Source organism: Scylla paramamosain, chromosome 7, assembly GCF_035594125.1.
Source record: "Scylla paramamosain isolate STU-SP2022 chromosome 7, ASM3559412v1, whole genome shotgun sequence".
NCBI classification, from domain to species: domain Eukaryota; kingdom Metazoa; phylum Arthropoda; class Malacostraca; order Decapoda; family Portunidae; genus Scylla; species Scylla paramamosain.
In genome coordinates, this window is record NC_087157.1 from 33,838,116 (window position 1) to 33,852,927 (window position 14,812).

Genomic DNA, 14,812 nt, shown 5'->3' on the forward strand with positions numbered 1-14,812 from the left:
TTTTCTCTCTCTCTTTCCTTCTCTATCTTGTCTTTCCCTAGTATATTTTAAATTTTCCTTCAGTTAATCTCTCTCCTTCTGTTTCCACTTTCCTTTTTTTTATTGTTTCCTCTTCGTCTTCTCTCTCTCTCTCTCTCTCTCTCTCTCCCTCTCTCAGTTTTGTTTCACTTCTCTCTCTCTCTCTCTTTTCACTTTTTGTCTCTCTTCCACGTCTTTTTCTTCCTCCTCTCTCACTTTCTCTTTCACTTTTTTCACTCTCTTTCTCCCCTTCCCTTTTCTTCCACTGTTCCTCACCTCTCCTCTTCTCTTTCACTTCTTTCACCTCCTTTCTTCACTTCTTCCACATCATGTTATCTTCTCCCTTTCCCTCCCTCCCATCTTTCCTATCATCCCCACTCAAGTCTCATTTCCCTTCTCCCTTCACCGCCCTTTCACTCTCCCACGCACCCTTGCCTCTATCAGTTTCATCTCCCTCTCCCAGCCTCCATACACAGCTCTCCTCTACTCCCCCTTCACCTCTCCATTCCATTTACCACAATCTCTCTCTCTCCGTGCAGCCTCCATCTCCCTCCCAGCCTCACTCCGTCTCTCCCCCAGGGCTGTGTGTGTTTGTATGGTCTCTCCTGGGTACCTCGGACAAGCATTACGCCCGCACCATGCTGCTCTCCATGCTTACCTACCAGATTCTCTCCATCTGTGTCACCGCTGGAGCCGCCCTCACGCAGCAGGTTAGCCCAAGTCCTCTTAATGCTCTCATAGATAAGGATGGTAAGGTGGATGTAGAAAAGTATTAAATAACGGGGTGAAAACATTTGGGCTGTGGATTTGGTGGTTAGTTTTAAATTATTCACTGGAGTATTTATTTGTTTATTTATTTGTTTGTTTATTTATTTTATGGTAGCTTTGAATGTGGTGCAGAAACTTGAAGGGTAACTAATAGAGAAACCTCGAGTGTAGGACTGCCAACTTCCCCGCGTGGCTGTGGGTATTCCTTGTCAATTCTCCCTTCTTGTGATTGGCAATACTGTTTTTTTTTTTTTTGTTATATACTCTCATTGGGGTGATAACTACTAAGGATGCGGCAGAGGGAGATGAAAAATAACATTAAAATATTAACTAAGGAATTGTAAACTTTTCCTCGTGGTTGTGATAGTTTTGGTATTTTTTTTTCTTCTTTGTTCTCTCTCTCTCTCTCTCTCTCTCTCTCTCTCTAATTTTCTTAATCTTCGTCTCCCTTTCTTCCTTCTACTTTTCCTTCTTCCTATTATCTCCTTCCTTCCTTCCTTTCTTCTTATTTTGTTTCTTTCCTCCCTTCTTTTCCCTTCTTCTTTCCCCTCATCTTTACGTCTTCCCGCATTACCCTCTTATTATCACCTCCCCTTCCTCTTCTCCCCCTTATCTCCTCGTTCTCTCCCCTCACTTCCTCTCTATCTCTTCCCCTCACTTCCCCTCTCTCTCTCTATCTCTCTTCCTTTCACTTCTCCTCTTCCTCCAGCCACTTGATTTTATAAGCCATCATGCAACAGGTCCCCCTCCTCCTCCTCCTCCTCCTCCTCCTCCTCCTCCTCCTCCTCCTTCTCCTCCTCCTCCTCCTCCTCCTCCTCCTCCTCCTTATTTTGCCTCCCCGTAACTTTTCTCCTTTTTATGTCATTACGTGATAGGTCTCCTCCTCCTCCTCCTCCTCCTCCTCCTCCGTTCTCCCTTTCTTCGTCTCATTGATAACTTATGCTGCCTTGAAATGAAATGAAGCGAGGAGGAGGAGGAGGAGGAGGAGGAGGAGGAGGAAGAATTTCCTAGTGTTTACATCTTCAATTAACCAATTCACCCTTCCTCTGCCTTTTGAAACTCTCTCTCTCTCTCTCTCTCTCTCTCTCTCTCTCTCTCTCTCTCTCTCTCTCTCTCTCTCTCTCTCTCTCTCTCTCTCTCTATTTTCTTTTTCTCTCCTCCCTTAATTTTTTATCTCCCTCTCATCTCCCCTCTTCTCTTTCCCCCTTCATTCCTCTCCCACTCTCCCTTCCTTTCTTTCTTATTTCCCTGCATTCTATATTCCTTCTCTCTCTCTGCTTCCCTCCTTCCCTTTCTTCTCTCCTTTGTTCCCTCCAATCTTCCCTCTCTCTCCTTCCTGCTCACCTCCCTCCCTTCCTCCATCTCATCATGTCTCCCTCCTTCTCCCTTCAAACCTCCTTATTCCTTTCCTCCCCACAAGCTTCCTCGTTACCCTTCTCTCCTGCTTCCTCCCTACCAACTAACCTTCCCTCCTATTCCTCCTCCCCCTCCCCTCCATCCTTAGCTCCCCACTTCCCTCACATTTCCCCCTCACTGGCAACACAAACACACGCTTTCCTGTTACAGCGTCTTGTGGAGTGAGCTGAAAAACAAAACTGAATACTAATGTTTTCTCTCACTCTTGAAAACACAGAGAGGCGAGGGAGGAAAAAAAAATGGGGAGGAAGAGAGAGAGATAAGGGGAAAATACGGGGAAGGAGAGAAAAATAGAGGGAAGGAGTGAGAGAGGTGAGGGAAAGGAAGAAAAGGAAGAAAGAGAGGAAAATGAAAGGAAGGCGTAAGTAAAAGGAAGAGAGAGAGAGAGAGAGAGAGAGAGAGAGAGAGAGAGAGAGAGAGAGAGAGAGAGAGAGAGAGAGAGAGAGAGAGAGAGAGAGAGAGAGAGAGAGAGAGAGAGAGAGAGAGAGAGAGAGAGAGAGAGAGAGAGAGAGAGAGAGAGAGAGAGAGAGAGAGAGAGAGAGAGATTGTTATACATCGTTTTCTGAGGTAAAACAAAATGGAGGTTATTATTTTTTGCTCGTTTTTTTTCTTTTTTTTTTGTGTTTTACAGAATTGTCTTTCTTGTTTGAATTTCATGTTTTTTTTTATCTTTCGTCCCATCTTTCCCCATGCTATCACTTCCTTCCTCCTTTCCTTCCTTCCTTCCTTCCTTTCTTTCTTCCTTCTTTCCATTCTTTCCTCCTGCTATCACTTCCTTCCCCTTATCCTTCCTTCGTCTCTTCTTTCCTCCCTTCCTTCCTTCTCTCCATCTTGCTATAATTTTCTTCCTCCCTTTTTTTCCCTCCATTTTTTACTTGCAATCTCTTTCTTTCATTCCTTCTTCCCTCTTATCATAATCTTCCCCCTTCTCTCAGTTTCATATCTTCCTTAAAATCACTTCTTTCCTTCCCATTCTCCCTTCTTTCCATCTTTACATCTCCCTTCATTCCTTCTGTCACCATCACCTCCCTCCGTCCCTCCGTCAGCAGTCACTCACGCCCCCACCACCAACAGGAACCCACGCTGGTGGTGGAGGAGGAAGGCGGCGCAGCAGAGGGGCGTGACGGGGAGGAGAGCCTGCTGGGGAGTCGGCTGGCGCTGTTTGTTGGCCTGCGCGCCCTCATGTGCCTGCTCTGCTTGGCCTACTTCTACTCGATCGGTGAGCCTACCTTTGGCATCAGGAAGTCCACCTCCTACAAGGACTTAGCTAAGGAGGAACCAAAAAAGGATAACTAACCCATGGCTTCCCCTCGCTCCTGTCGATCCTGTCTGCCCACTTGTCTGCCCACCTGTCTGTTTCGTTTCTTTTTCTGTTTTTTTGCCTAACTTCTTGATCTCGTCGTCTAGATCTTGTCTCTGCATTCTTGTTTACTTTTTTTGGTCTCAGTCTTCTTCTTTTTCTTCTTATCCTTGTTTCTGTCTGTTTGTTTGTTTGTTTTATTCCTGTCTGGTCCTGTTTAACTTCTTGATCTTGTCCGCCTGTCTGTCTAATTTCTGTTTCTATATTCCTGTTGATTTTCCTATGTCATTGTTCCTCTTCATTTTCTCTCATTTTCTGTCTGTCTCTCTAAATCTTTTCTCTCTACTGCTTTTTTACATGATTTTCCTTACTGTTCCCCTTCTTATCCTTGTTTCTGTCTACCTGTTTTGTACCTCCGCCTACCTCCTTCATCTTGCCTCTCTTGTTACCGTCTCCGTGCCTCGTGTTCTGTCTGTCTCACATCTGTCTGTCTCCCATCTGTCAGTCATCTTAATCTGATCCATCGTGTTCTTATCGCCTGGTCTAAAAACGTCTCTCTCTTCTGTCTATCTTCTTGATTTCAGCCTTCCCCCTCCTCCTCTTCTTACCTCCTTGCCTCAAAACACGACTCTTATCTCCATCTGTTTTCCTGTTCTCTCCTCTCCTCTTACATTCTTACCTTACACACACACACACACACACACACACGTTCTCTCTATCACTATCCTTCTTTTTCCTGATAATTTGCTCCTCCTCATCCTCCTCCTCCTCCTCCTCCTCATTTCTATCTCGTAGTGAATACAGTTCCATATATATATATTTAGAATACGCAAGCACCACCCAACACTTTATTATATATATATATATATATTGGTCAGTCCTCCTCCTCCTCCTCCTCCTCCTCCTCCTCCTCCCTTTGTACTCCTAACGTCTGTCATTAACTAACGCCTGTACTAACACCTGTATTTACGTGTGTTAGATCTGTTAGGTGCTTCCTCACTCACTCGCTCACTCACTCACTCACTCACTCACTCACTCACTCACTCTAATAATTAAATATATGCTAGATAAGTCAGGGATGATATTATTATGATGGAATGTGTGTGTGTGTGTGTGTGTGTGTGTGTGTGTGTGTGTGTGTGTGTGTGTGTGTGTGTGTGTGTGTGTGTGTGTCAGCTATCCTTGCACTACCTCCACCACCACCACCACCACCACCACCACCGCCACCGCCACCTCCTCACCACACACAATTCCTAGACGAAACACTGGTTTGCATTGTAGTCATACACACACACACACACACACACACACACACACACACACACACACACACACACACACACACACACACACACACACACACACACACACACACACACACACACACACACACACACATTATTTTTTTAAAGGTATTGCTGTTGTTGTTTTTTTCTTTTCTCATTCTTATTTGCTGATTTTTTTTTTTTTTTCGTTTTTTTACTTGTTTTTGTTTCCGGTTTCTTTCTTATTTTCTTTTTTCAGATCTTTTCTTATATAGTTTGTAAGATTTTATAGTTTATTTTGTTTGGACCCCTTTATCTATACATTTATTTACTTGTTTATTTGTTTGTTTGTTTGTTTGTTGGTTGATTGTGTTAAATTAATAGTGAGAGAGAGAGAGAGAGAGAGAGAGAGAGAGAGAGAGAGAGAGAGAGAGAGATTCTTATTTCTGTTTGTCTTCATTATTATTATTATTATTATTATTATTATTATTATTATTATTATTATTATCATCATCATCATCATTATCATCATCATCACTATCATCATCATCATCACCATCATCATCATCATCATCACCACTATACCAACACGTTCACACACTCATCACTACATTAATATTATTTTATTCCCGTGAGCTCCCCGACCCCTTCCCTGTGTGTGTGTGTGTGTGTGTGTATGTGTGTATGTTATCGTGTCCTCCCTACCCCCCACCTCCCCTCCTCCTCCTCCCCTCCCCCTCACAAACCCCCAAAGCCCTTTATATTAAATTCAATCCTATTAATAGTAAGCATATTTCTCATTAAGTAATCCAGCACCCTTTAAATGCAATCTAATCTCCCTTAAATGGAATCTAATTGCCCCTTTAAACATTTAATCTCCCTTTAATCTCCAATAGCTACCTTTAAAGCAGCATCTTCCTCCCTTTAGCTAGCGCCCTCTTAAAGAAATAATCTCTTCCTCTTCTTCCTCCTCCTCCTCCTCCTCTTGCTCTTCCTCCTCTTCTTCCTGATCTCTCTTATCTTCGTAATTATGCAGAATTTTTCACCACACACTTAAGATAATAGTTAATTAAGGTTGCCGCGTCTTTATCGGAGTGAAAACAAGAATGAGAAAAAAAAAAAAGTAATGAATGAACAAAGAAAATAGTTTCGTGACATTGAAAAAAGAAAACGGTGAATGGCAGACTGTTCTATATTTGACGTTTTCATTTTTTTTTTTTCTTCTCTCTCTCTTTTTCGTTTGTTTTTATATATAGATTTAAGTGGTTTAGTTATTAATGAACTGTCTGTGTAATAGGAGTAAGGTAACGTATTTATTATTATTATTATTATTATTATTATTATTATTATTATTATTATTATTATTATTATTATTATTATTATTACTACTACTACTACTACTACTACTACTACTACTACTACAAGAAAGAGTGTAACTGTTGATTTTACGACCGGGACTCTTAATTATAACCATTGTGACACGCTTGTAAACACAGTCATAGTAATTAATTAATATAATACCCCCCGTCACCCCCCCTGTCACCCACCAACCCCCCGCCCCCTCCCTCTCACGTATCCCCTAATGCTCTCTCTCTCTCTCTCTCTCTCTCTCTCTCTCTCTCTCTCTCTCTCTCTCTCTCTCTCTCTCTCTCTGATGAAGAGGATAGTTGGTAATAATGATGATAATAATAATAGTAATGATGATAATAATAATAATAATAATAATAATAATAATAATAATAATAATAATAATAATAATAATAATAATAGTAATACAAGTAATCAGTCAATATTCCATGGTCTGCCAAAATCCTCCCAGTTTCCCTCATTATCCACAAGAATAAAGGGAAACATAGCTTCTTTCCCTCTCTCCCCTTGCCCCTTATTCCCCTCAAGAGTAAAGGGAAAAACAGACTTTCTTCCCCTCCCTTTCTCCCCTCCTCCTCCCCACAGCATCCCTCAAAAATAAAGAAAAGTGGGAGTCTCATGCCATCCTCCCCTCACCTCCCCTTTCTCCCAACTACCTCCCCACGTTTCCCCACGAGGAGAAAGGGAAAACAGACGTTCAGCCCATTCCTCCCCAGCTCAGTTTCCCTTCACTCCCTTCAGAATAAAGAAAAGCACATTTCCATACCCCTCTCCTCCCCATTTCCCTTATTTATCCCCTTAAAAATAAAGAGAAAAGGATCCCCCCCCCTCTCTCTCTCTCTCTCTCTCCTCCCCACGTTACTCCCACCCTCCCCCCTCTCCTCCCCCCTCACGGCTAAATCGTTTCGTTTCGTTAATTAAGAGTAAATAAACCAAGGTAATAATGATGTATCGGCGCAGCAACTGGTAATTAAGACAGATGGTGTGTTAAATCCGTGACTGTCTCGCCTCGATCATATGTACTCCCCCCGTCCCCCCACTCTCCTCCCCCCCCCGAGGCTCTGTACACTAGGCGCGGCTCGTCAGGTGTTCTGTCTGTGGTCTCTGTCTCTCTCTCTGCTGTACACACATCACACGCCGCCCGTGCTGTGGGCAGTCACAGCAGGGGCGCCACCTTCTGTACAGCATCTACAACAACAGTAACAGCAACAACAGTAACAACAACAGTAGCAAAACTAGCAGCAGAAGTAGCGTCACTAGCGACCTCAGCGGCAGAAGTACTGGTGGCAGCAGCAGCAGCAGCAGCAGCAGCAGCATCAGCAGCAGTGACTAACAAGAACAACAATAGCAGTAGCAGTAGTACTAACCTGCTTCCCTCACTGCTGTACGATAACAAGAACAACAACTATAACAACAACAACAACAACAACAACAACAACATGAGCCATTCTTATTTCCAGCACCGCTACTAACAAAACATTACTGTTACTAATACCTATGACTTTATTACTCTTACTACCACCAAAACAGCAGCAACGCCAGCAGTAGCAGCAGCGGCAGCGGCAGCAGCAGCAGCAGAAGCAGCAGCAGGAACAGCAGCAGCAGCAGGAACAGACAGTCATCACCATTACTACTACTACTACTACTACTATAACTACTACTATTACTACTTATACTATACGAGGTACACTAAAGGGGAAAAATATTATATAACTCGCTACTCGCTCTCCTCCTCCTCCTCCTCCTCCTCTTGCGTCTTCTGCAGGAGTCAAAGAGTGATATATCTCGGTCAGTGGGCGAGTAATGCGCCTCTCTCACTTCCTTTGTTGAAGTCTTCCCTTAGTCTCATGCCCTCTGGTCTGCTGGGAGTCTAATGATCAGGTGATGAGAGGACGAGGCTGAGGGAAGAGGCTGAGAAGTGAGAGAGGAGACTGCTCGACTACTGATCACTTGTTAGCTTAGCAGTATATAAGGGAAGCTACAAGGAGCCTTCAGGCCTACACGTGGCAGTCCCTGTTATGAAACATGCCTACCTATCTTCACCTGTCATCCCCATCCATAAACTTGTCTGACCTTCTAAAGCTCTCTGTAGACTCGGCACTGACAATCTGATTACTGACTACTGGCTCACGGTAATTCCTCGGTGGGAGAGGTCGCGCTCTCTCGTAATTCTAGTGCTGGGGAGATGAATTATGTATAGTTTCCTCTTTATAGTTTAGAGAGAGGCTAGAGAGCGAAGGAATAAAGGAAGGAATTAAGAAACACGGGAAATAACGTGTTTAGTTCACCAAGTTCAAGTTCAGTATTCACCAGTTTTCTCACACCTGTAATCACCTTCACCACCACCACCACTACCTTCACCACCACCACCACCACTGATCTTTCCCCTTCATCCTAACTCGCACCTCACTAAACACCAGCAGCCACCTCGCTAATTTCACCTATTTAATCTTGCTCCAATCAGTGGCACCTGCAGCGTGGTAGTGTCACCTGGACTGCAGACACACGTAGCCTAGATGTGTGTGTATGTATGTATGTGTGTGTAGGTGTGTATGTATGTATGTTTAGTAGTGTAACCCTCTCCCTTTTTTTGGAACTCTTGATGTGTGTATTGTTAATTAACCTATGTACTAATGGTTTGGAGGTGTACACACACACACACACACACACACACACACACACACACACACACACACATACGAATGCCTCTTTATGCACCTTAGATTTTTGTATACCTCCTCTCTCCCATCCCTCCCATCCCTCCCTCCCTCTCCCACTACGTAGACAAATTGTGTGTACCAAGCAGTGTTAGACAAGCAGTGTTTTGCCTTTTGATGGAAGCACTTTTGGCCAACACAGCCGTCCCTCCCTCTTCCTCTTCCCCTTCCTTTTTTTTTTTTTGCTCTCTCTCTCTCTCTCTCTCTCTCTCTCTCTCTCTCTCTCTCTCTCTCTCTCTCTCTCTCTCTCTCTCTCTAAGCGCTCCTGGTGGCTCTGTGGTGCGGTACTCGACTCGTTGCCTCAAAGGTTGCGAGGTCGAATCCCGCGGCTCACAGCAGTTTCTCGGCGGGAGAGTTAGCGCTCTCTCGTAACCCCCATCTGGCGCTTGTTGTTGTGGCGCCCTAACTCTATTATAATTTTTCTCCCCCCTCTCTCTACTCCCTCTCCCCCACCACTACAAGCAGTCAGCCAGTATTTTTGCTCCCCCCTCCCCCAACACCACGCCCTATCCCACCCACAGTTACTCCCTCCCCTCCCTCCCTCCCTAGTGATGCCCGTGACATGACCCACAGAAAGATAGCGAACAGTAACAAAAAGTGAGCTTGGAATGTGACAGTCAGTCCCTCCAGCCTATGCAGTCAACATCCCCCTTTCCCCTCCTACAAGTACAAGTCCTCCCTCACGCTTGTTTTATTAAGAGGCCTAGCAGTCTGTGAGTCCAAGCTCCATGCAGTCAGTTACTAGTAGTCCAATACGCCCCTAGCCCCTCATACAAGTACAAGTCCTCTTAGCTGTACATCCCCGCCTGGTCAAGTAAGAGGCCTGTCAAAGAGGACTCAGCCACCCTCCCCTTCCCGCAATACAAGCCTTCTCAACTGCACTTCTCCGCTTGGTCTACTAAGAGGCCCATCAGAAGACGATTACTCATCCCCCTCCCTGCCTTTCTTCCTGAGTCCCACCAAAGACTGGCTGGCTTGGGAAGTGTCCTGGTGCTCCTGGTGCTGGCTGGTGCTGGCTGGTTGGTGCTGGCCGCTCACTGGACGTGGTATGTGCGCCTGATGCTGCTGTGTGCTGTGTGCTGCTGTGGGGACATAACTGTGTGTCTTACCTTTCAGCTGGCTATGCGCCCATACGGGGAACGAAACCCACAGGCTTCCGTCAACCCAGCCACCTTCAGAAAGACCAGTGAGGGGGCGGCGGCGGCGGCGGCGGCGGTGGCGGCGGTGGTGGTGGTGGTGTGAGGGGTTGGTAGTTGGTAGGGACATGATATTGTCTCTCCCCGCCTCCCCGCCTCCCCGTCTCCCCGCCCCGCCTCCCCGCTAGCCCCTCCTGAGGCACCCCTCCCAGCCCCCAAGCGATACCGCCGAGGACTGAGCAAAGAGGGAGGAAGGGAGGAGGAAGGACGCTGGCAGCCAAGATAGGACAGCCACACACACCCCCGCCACTCCACGCACCCTCACATACACACACACACACACACACACACACACACACACACACACACACACACACACACACACACACACACACAGACATGCACTCACACACACGGACAGTCAGTGACACGACACTCACCTGACGCAGGGAAAAGAAAGTTTTATATACCCGTGTCACTTTAAAAGGACACCACCACCACTTTGTGTGTGTGTGTGTGTGTGTGTGTGTGTGTGTGTGTGCGTCAGAGATCAGAGTTACATCATCAAGAAAACAAATAATCAAAACAAGGAACACAATACGATGAATAAATGATGATGACGTAACAATGGTGGTGGTGATATACAAAAAATTACATTTACACACACACACACACACACACACACACACACACACACACACACACACACACACACACACACACACACACACACAACCTAACCTAACCGAACCCCAACAAGTCCCGGACAGAACCTGAATCAAACACCAAGCATTCCTTCAGGAGACGAAAGGAAAATAGAGAGAGAAAAAAAAAAAAAAAACAAGAGGGAATAAGGAAACCGGATTCAAACCTGCATGATCCTACTTAACTGTATGTTGGCAGAATCAGTAGGTAATTCTGTTGGTGTTGGTTGTCAGTGGTGTGTCCGTAGGTTTGTATCAGTTCAGCGTGCGGTGTTGACTGAGATGTCGCGCCGCCCCTGCAGTATCTGTGTGGGTGTCTAGTGGGTGTGTATATTTGGGAGTTCTTAGGTCCTGTGCTTGCAGTGGGCACCCGCAGCAGTTTTGGCAGTACCTGTAGTTAAGGCTTATTGGTGTCGTAGCGGTGTGTGTGTGTGTGTGTGTGTGTGTGTGTGTGTGTGTGTGTGTGTGTGTGTTTTGCTGCCTGCCTGCGTGTGTATTTTTCAAGTAATCTGTGTGTAAAGTACCTCCCTGCCTGTGTGTGTGTGTGTGTGTGTGTGTGTGTGTGTGTGTGAATTAAAGAAGTCTTTTTGAGCTGGGAAAGTCACAAACCAGAGAGAAAGAGAGAGATAGAGAGAGAGAGAGAGAGAGAGAGAGAGAGAGAGAGAGAGAGAGAGAGAGAGAGAGAGAGAGAGAGAGTCAGTAACCGAAGCAAAGATTCTAAGTTGTTTCCCACTCCAAGAAAAAACAGGGAAAGCTTGCGGCTGTCACTGTCGCACTCACAGACAGCTATTGCCTTTCTTCCCTCACTTTTCTTTCTCGTTACGTGACACTCACTCACACTGCCCGCGATCTTCCTTCATCATCACACTCGCCCTTCACTCTCATCACTCTCATCCTTCCCCTTCACGCCTCTTAGCTGCCCGGCATGGAAGGCGAGAGAGGAAACCAACAATTTCTCCTCGGGTTACTTCCTGTAGAAGGAGAGCTTGGTGGGGCTCCGCGAGGTTTGGTTATGGAGGAGATAGGAGAGCGAGAACTTGGTATAGGTGTGGAGGACCTGTTGAGTGAAGGTTGGCTGTGAGCACGGCGGGTGTTGATGAGGTGGTGAGGAGGTGAAGGGAACGTGAAGTGGCCGAGGCGCCGCGGTGGTGAGTCAGACTGCTGGGGAGTGGTGGTGAGGCACGACGGGGCTTGGTGCTTCTGTGACTGCAAGGTGGAGAGGATAGGGGAGTAGTGGGAGGCGAGGGAGGCGGGTGAGGCGGGCGCTGCCAGGCATGCCCCGTCGCGGGTGCCTGACGGGCGTCGCCGCGGCGGGTCGCGGCCGCTCAGCGACTCTCGTCCCGACCACAGCGGTGCTGCTGTGGCGCGCCCTGACCCTGTCACCGGGAGGACTGCGGCGCGAGGGCACACACGCACACACAAGCACACGCACGCGCGCGTACGTACGCATACACACACACACACACACACACACACACATACACACACACACACACACACACACACACACACACACACACACACGTACACGTGTTGACGGGCGCCCTGGAGTGAGGAGCGCCCCTCGCTGATTGACGCTCGCTTTGTTTCTGCTTCCTAGCGTTGACTTTGCTTTCCCGAGGCAATATTTGCAGTGCCGTAACCTTACCGGCCGGTGCCGCCGCTCACTTGTGGCCGGCGCGTGTCCGCCGTGCCCGCCAGGGGGCGTCGCGCCACCCGCCGCCGCCGCTGGCCGCCCCTCGGGCCCGCGCGGACCAGAAGTCGCTGGCACCGGCCGTCTCCTTCCCTGCAGATTGGACAAGTCATATATCAAGTTTGTATTCCGGTATTTGTATCGCTAAGTAGCCTAAGGAGGAATCCCTCAGCAACACATAATACAAATATTTCTTAGCTACGTAATTCCATTTATTACCTACGTATGTGTTTGACTATAACAGTTATTTCCTAGAATTAGTGTAACCGTAGCATGTAATGAGTAATGTACTAATGTGTCACGCGCTGTGACGGAGGCCTCGTGTCCGGCCACACCGAGGCGTCACGGAGGTGAGGTGCAGCCCCCCGCCCCCCACCCGCAGCGCCCTGCCGCACGCCTGGGACACAAGGGGTCCAGCGCGTCCCCCCACGCCTGCCGTCGCCGCCGCGTGGTGGCGCGGGGTGGGGGCACGAGTGGGGCCGGGGGAGGGGTGCGAGGGTCCCCGGGGGAGCCGCTGCACCGCGAGAGTAATACTGAGCCCTTTCAAGTGTGCCCGACACGGGCTGCTTACACCTCTGTAAGACTGTCTGTACATAGCACGTGTAATTATATAGATATGTTAAGTATAGCGATGTTTAGGAACATAATTATATAATTACCGAAGAAGGCGGCGACAGCCTGCCTGTAGCGCGGCGAGACGCTCACCTTCTGCCATTATGCAAACCACGGAGCGCCGAGCCGCCCCCGCCGCCGAGACCCCGCCGCCCACCAGCCCGCCCGCCCCGCGCCCCGCAGGCTGCTGCCCCGCCCGCCACGCGCCTCACGGCCTGGCCTGCCGCCGCGGCGCCCGCCTGTATGTAAGCCATACGTCAGTAACCACCACACCTGTGAGTCACGCCACCTTCACTCACCTCACGAGCCATCGCCGTGCTGGCCTGGCGCCGCCACCGCCCCACCACGCTGCTGCTGCTGCTGCTGCTGCCTGTGCTGTGCTGTGCTGTGCTGCTGCTACTTCCACTGCTGCTGATGACACCACCACACCGTAACATTGCTGCTGTCGCTGCTGTCATTCCTTCCACAGGTTCATAGTCTGACGCCCAGCAATCTTTAAGTCTTCAGTGCCTTGGATTATCACCAACTCTGTCATCAGTGAGTGTGTGTGTGTGTGTGTGTGTGTGTGTGTGTGTGCTGCCTTCGTAGCCCCCCTCGGGCGAGAGGGACGTCACCGTGACAGCTGAACGAAGCAGGTTGGGATGAAGGGCCGCACAGAGGCGGTGCAGAACAAGGCCCACGTGACACGGGGGCCGGGCAGCAAGAGGTAACTGCTAACACACAGCAAGGGCGCCAGGTGAACACCCTGAGTGGCGCCCCGATAATGAAAGTGCGTGCAAAGCGAACCTGTGTGAGTGAGAACGAGTGAGGAAATTTACCGAGTGAATGTGGATGTACTGAGAGGAAATGAATACGAGTGAGTGAGAGTAGGGAGAGTGGAAAGAAGGTCGGATATTTAGTGCATGGTTGAGGATGGCTGGAATGATGGGAGGAGGAGGAAGAGAAACGTGATCATTACAAGTGGTGTGTGTGTATGTGTGTGTGTGTGTGTGTGTGTGTGTGTAGGGCAGTGTACGTAGCCAAACTCTTAGTACTTGTAAAAGTATATTAGTGGCTGTAAGCATTCTCTCTCTCTCTCTCTCTCTCTCTCTCTCTCTCTCTCTCTCTCTCTCTCTCTCTCTCTCTCTCTCTCTCTCTCTCTCTCTCTCTCTCTCTCTTTCTCTCTCTGACACCTCACCTCTCATCACGCATCACGAAAAGCCAAACTGACAGACCCCAAAAAATAACAATAACAAAAAATGACCAAAAAAAAAAATAAAAATAAAAAACTTTGATCACACGAAAAAAAAAATGATGACTATTATTTCCTTTACTTTTCGTCTGTGTCTTTGGCTTTCGTGAGTTTTCCATCAGTCCTTCATCCTCACTCACTCATCTTCATCGTTATCTTTCATTTTCTCAATCCAAAAAAAAAGAAGAAAAGCGAAAAAAAAAAAAATCTATCGCCTGACTTATTATACTCTAGATAGACTAAATGGAATATATAGATGAATGAATACATGAAAAAAGGTATATAGAAGTAAATATGTATATGTAGAGAGGGAAAAATTATTATTATTATCATTATTATTATTATTATTATTATTATTATTATTATTATTATTATTATTATTATTATTATACATTTAGGTTCTGCGTGTTTTTTTTTTCAGAATTGTTTATTCGTGTGTGTGTGTGTGTGTGTGTGTGTGTGGGTGTGGGTGTGTGGGTGGGTGGGTGTGTATGTGTGTATGTGGGAATCTACTATTTAAGTAAAGACGTACTTTTACTACACACACTTAGAGCTACTACTGCTACTATTACTACCACTACTAC

At 47.2% G+C, this 14,812-nt stretch overlaps 1 protein-coding gene across 2 annotated transcripts in view; it reads left to right on the top strand.

The window, feature by feature from the left end:
• Positions 1 to 14,149, top strand: part of LOC135102420 (tumor protein p53-inducible protein 11-like) — a 60,977-nt gene extending 46,828 nt beyond the window's left edge. For both annotated transcript variants that reach the window (XM_064007693.1, XM_064007692.1), the window contains exons 4-6: positions 598 to 728; positions 3,277 to 3,421; positions 9,969 to 14,149. In XM_064007693.1, the coding sequence (XP_063863763.1) occupies positions 598 to 728; positions 3,277 to 3,421; positions 9,969 to 10,042 (350 nt within the window). In that variant the 3' untranslated portion in view covers positions 10,043 to 14,149. The remainder of the gene's footprint in view (positions 1 to 597; positions 729 to 3,276; positions 3,422 to 9,968) is intronic.
• Positions 14,150 to 14,812: the final 663 nt, after the last annotated feature.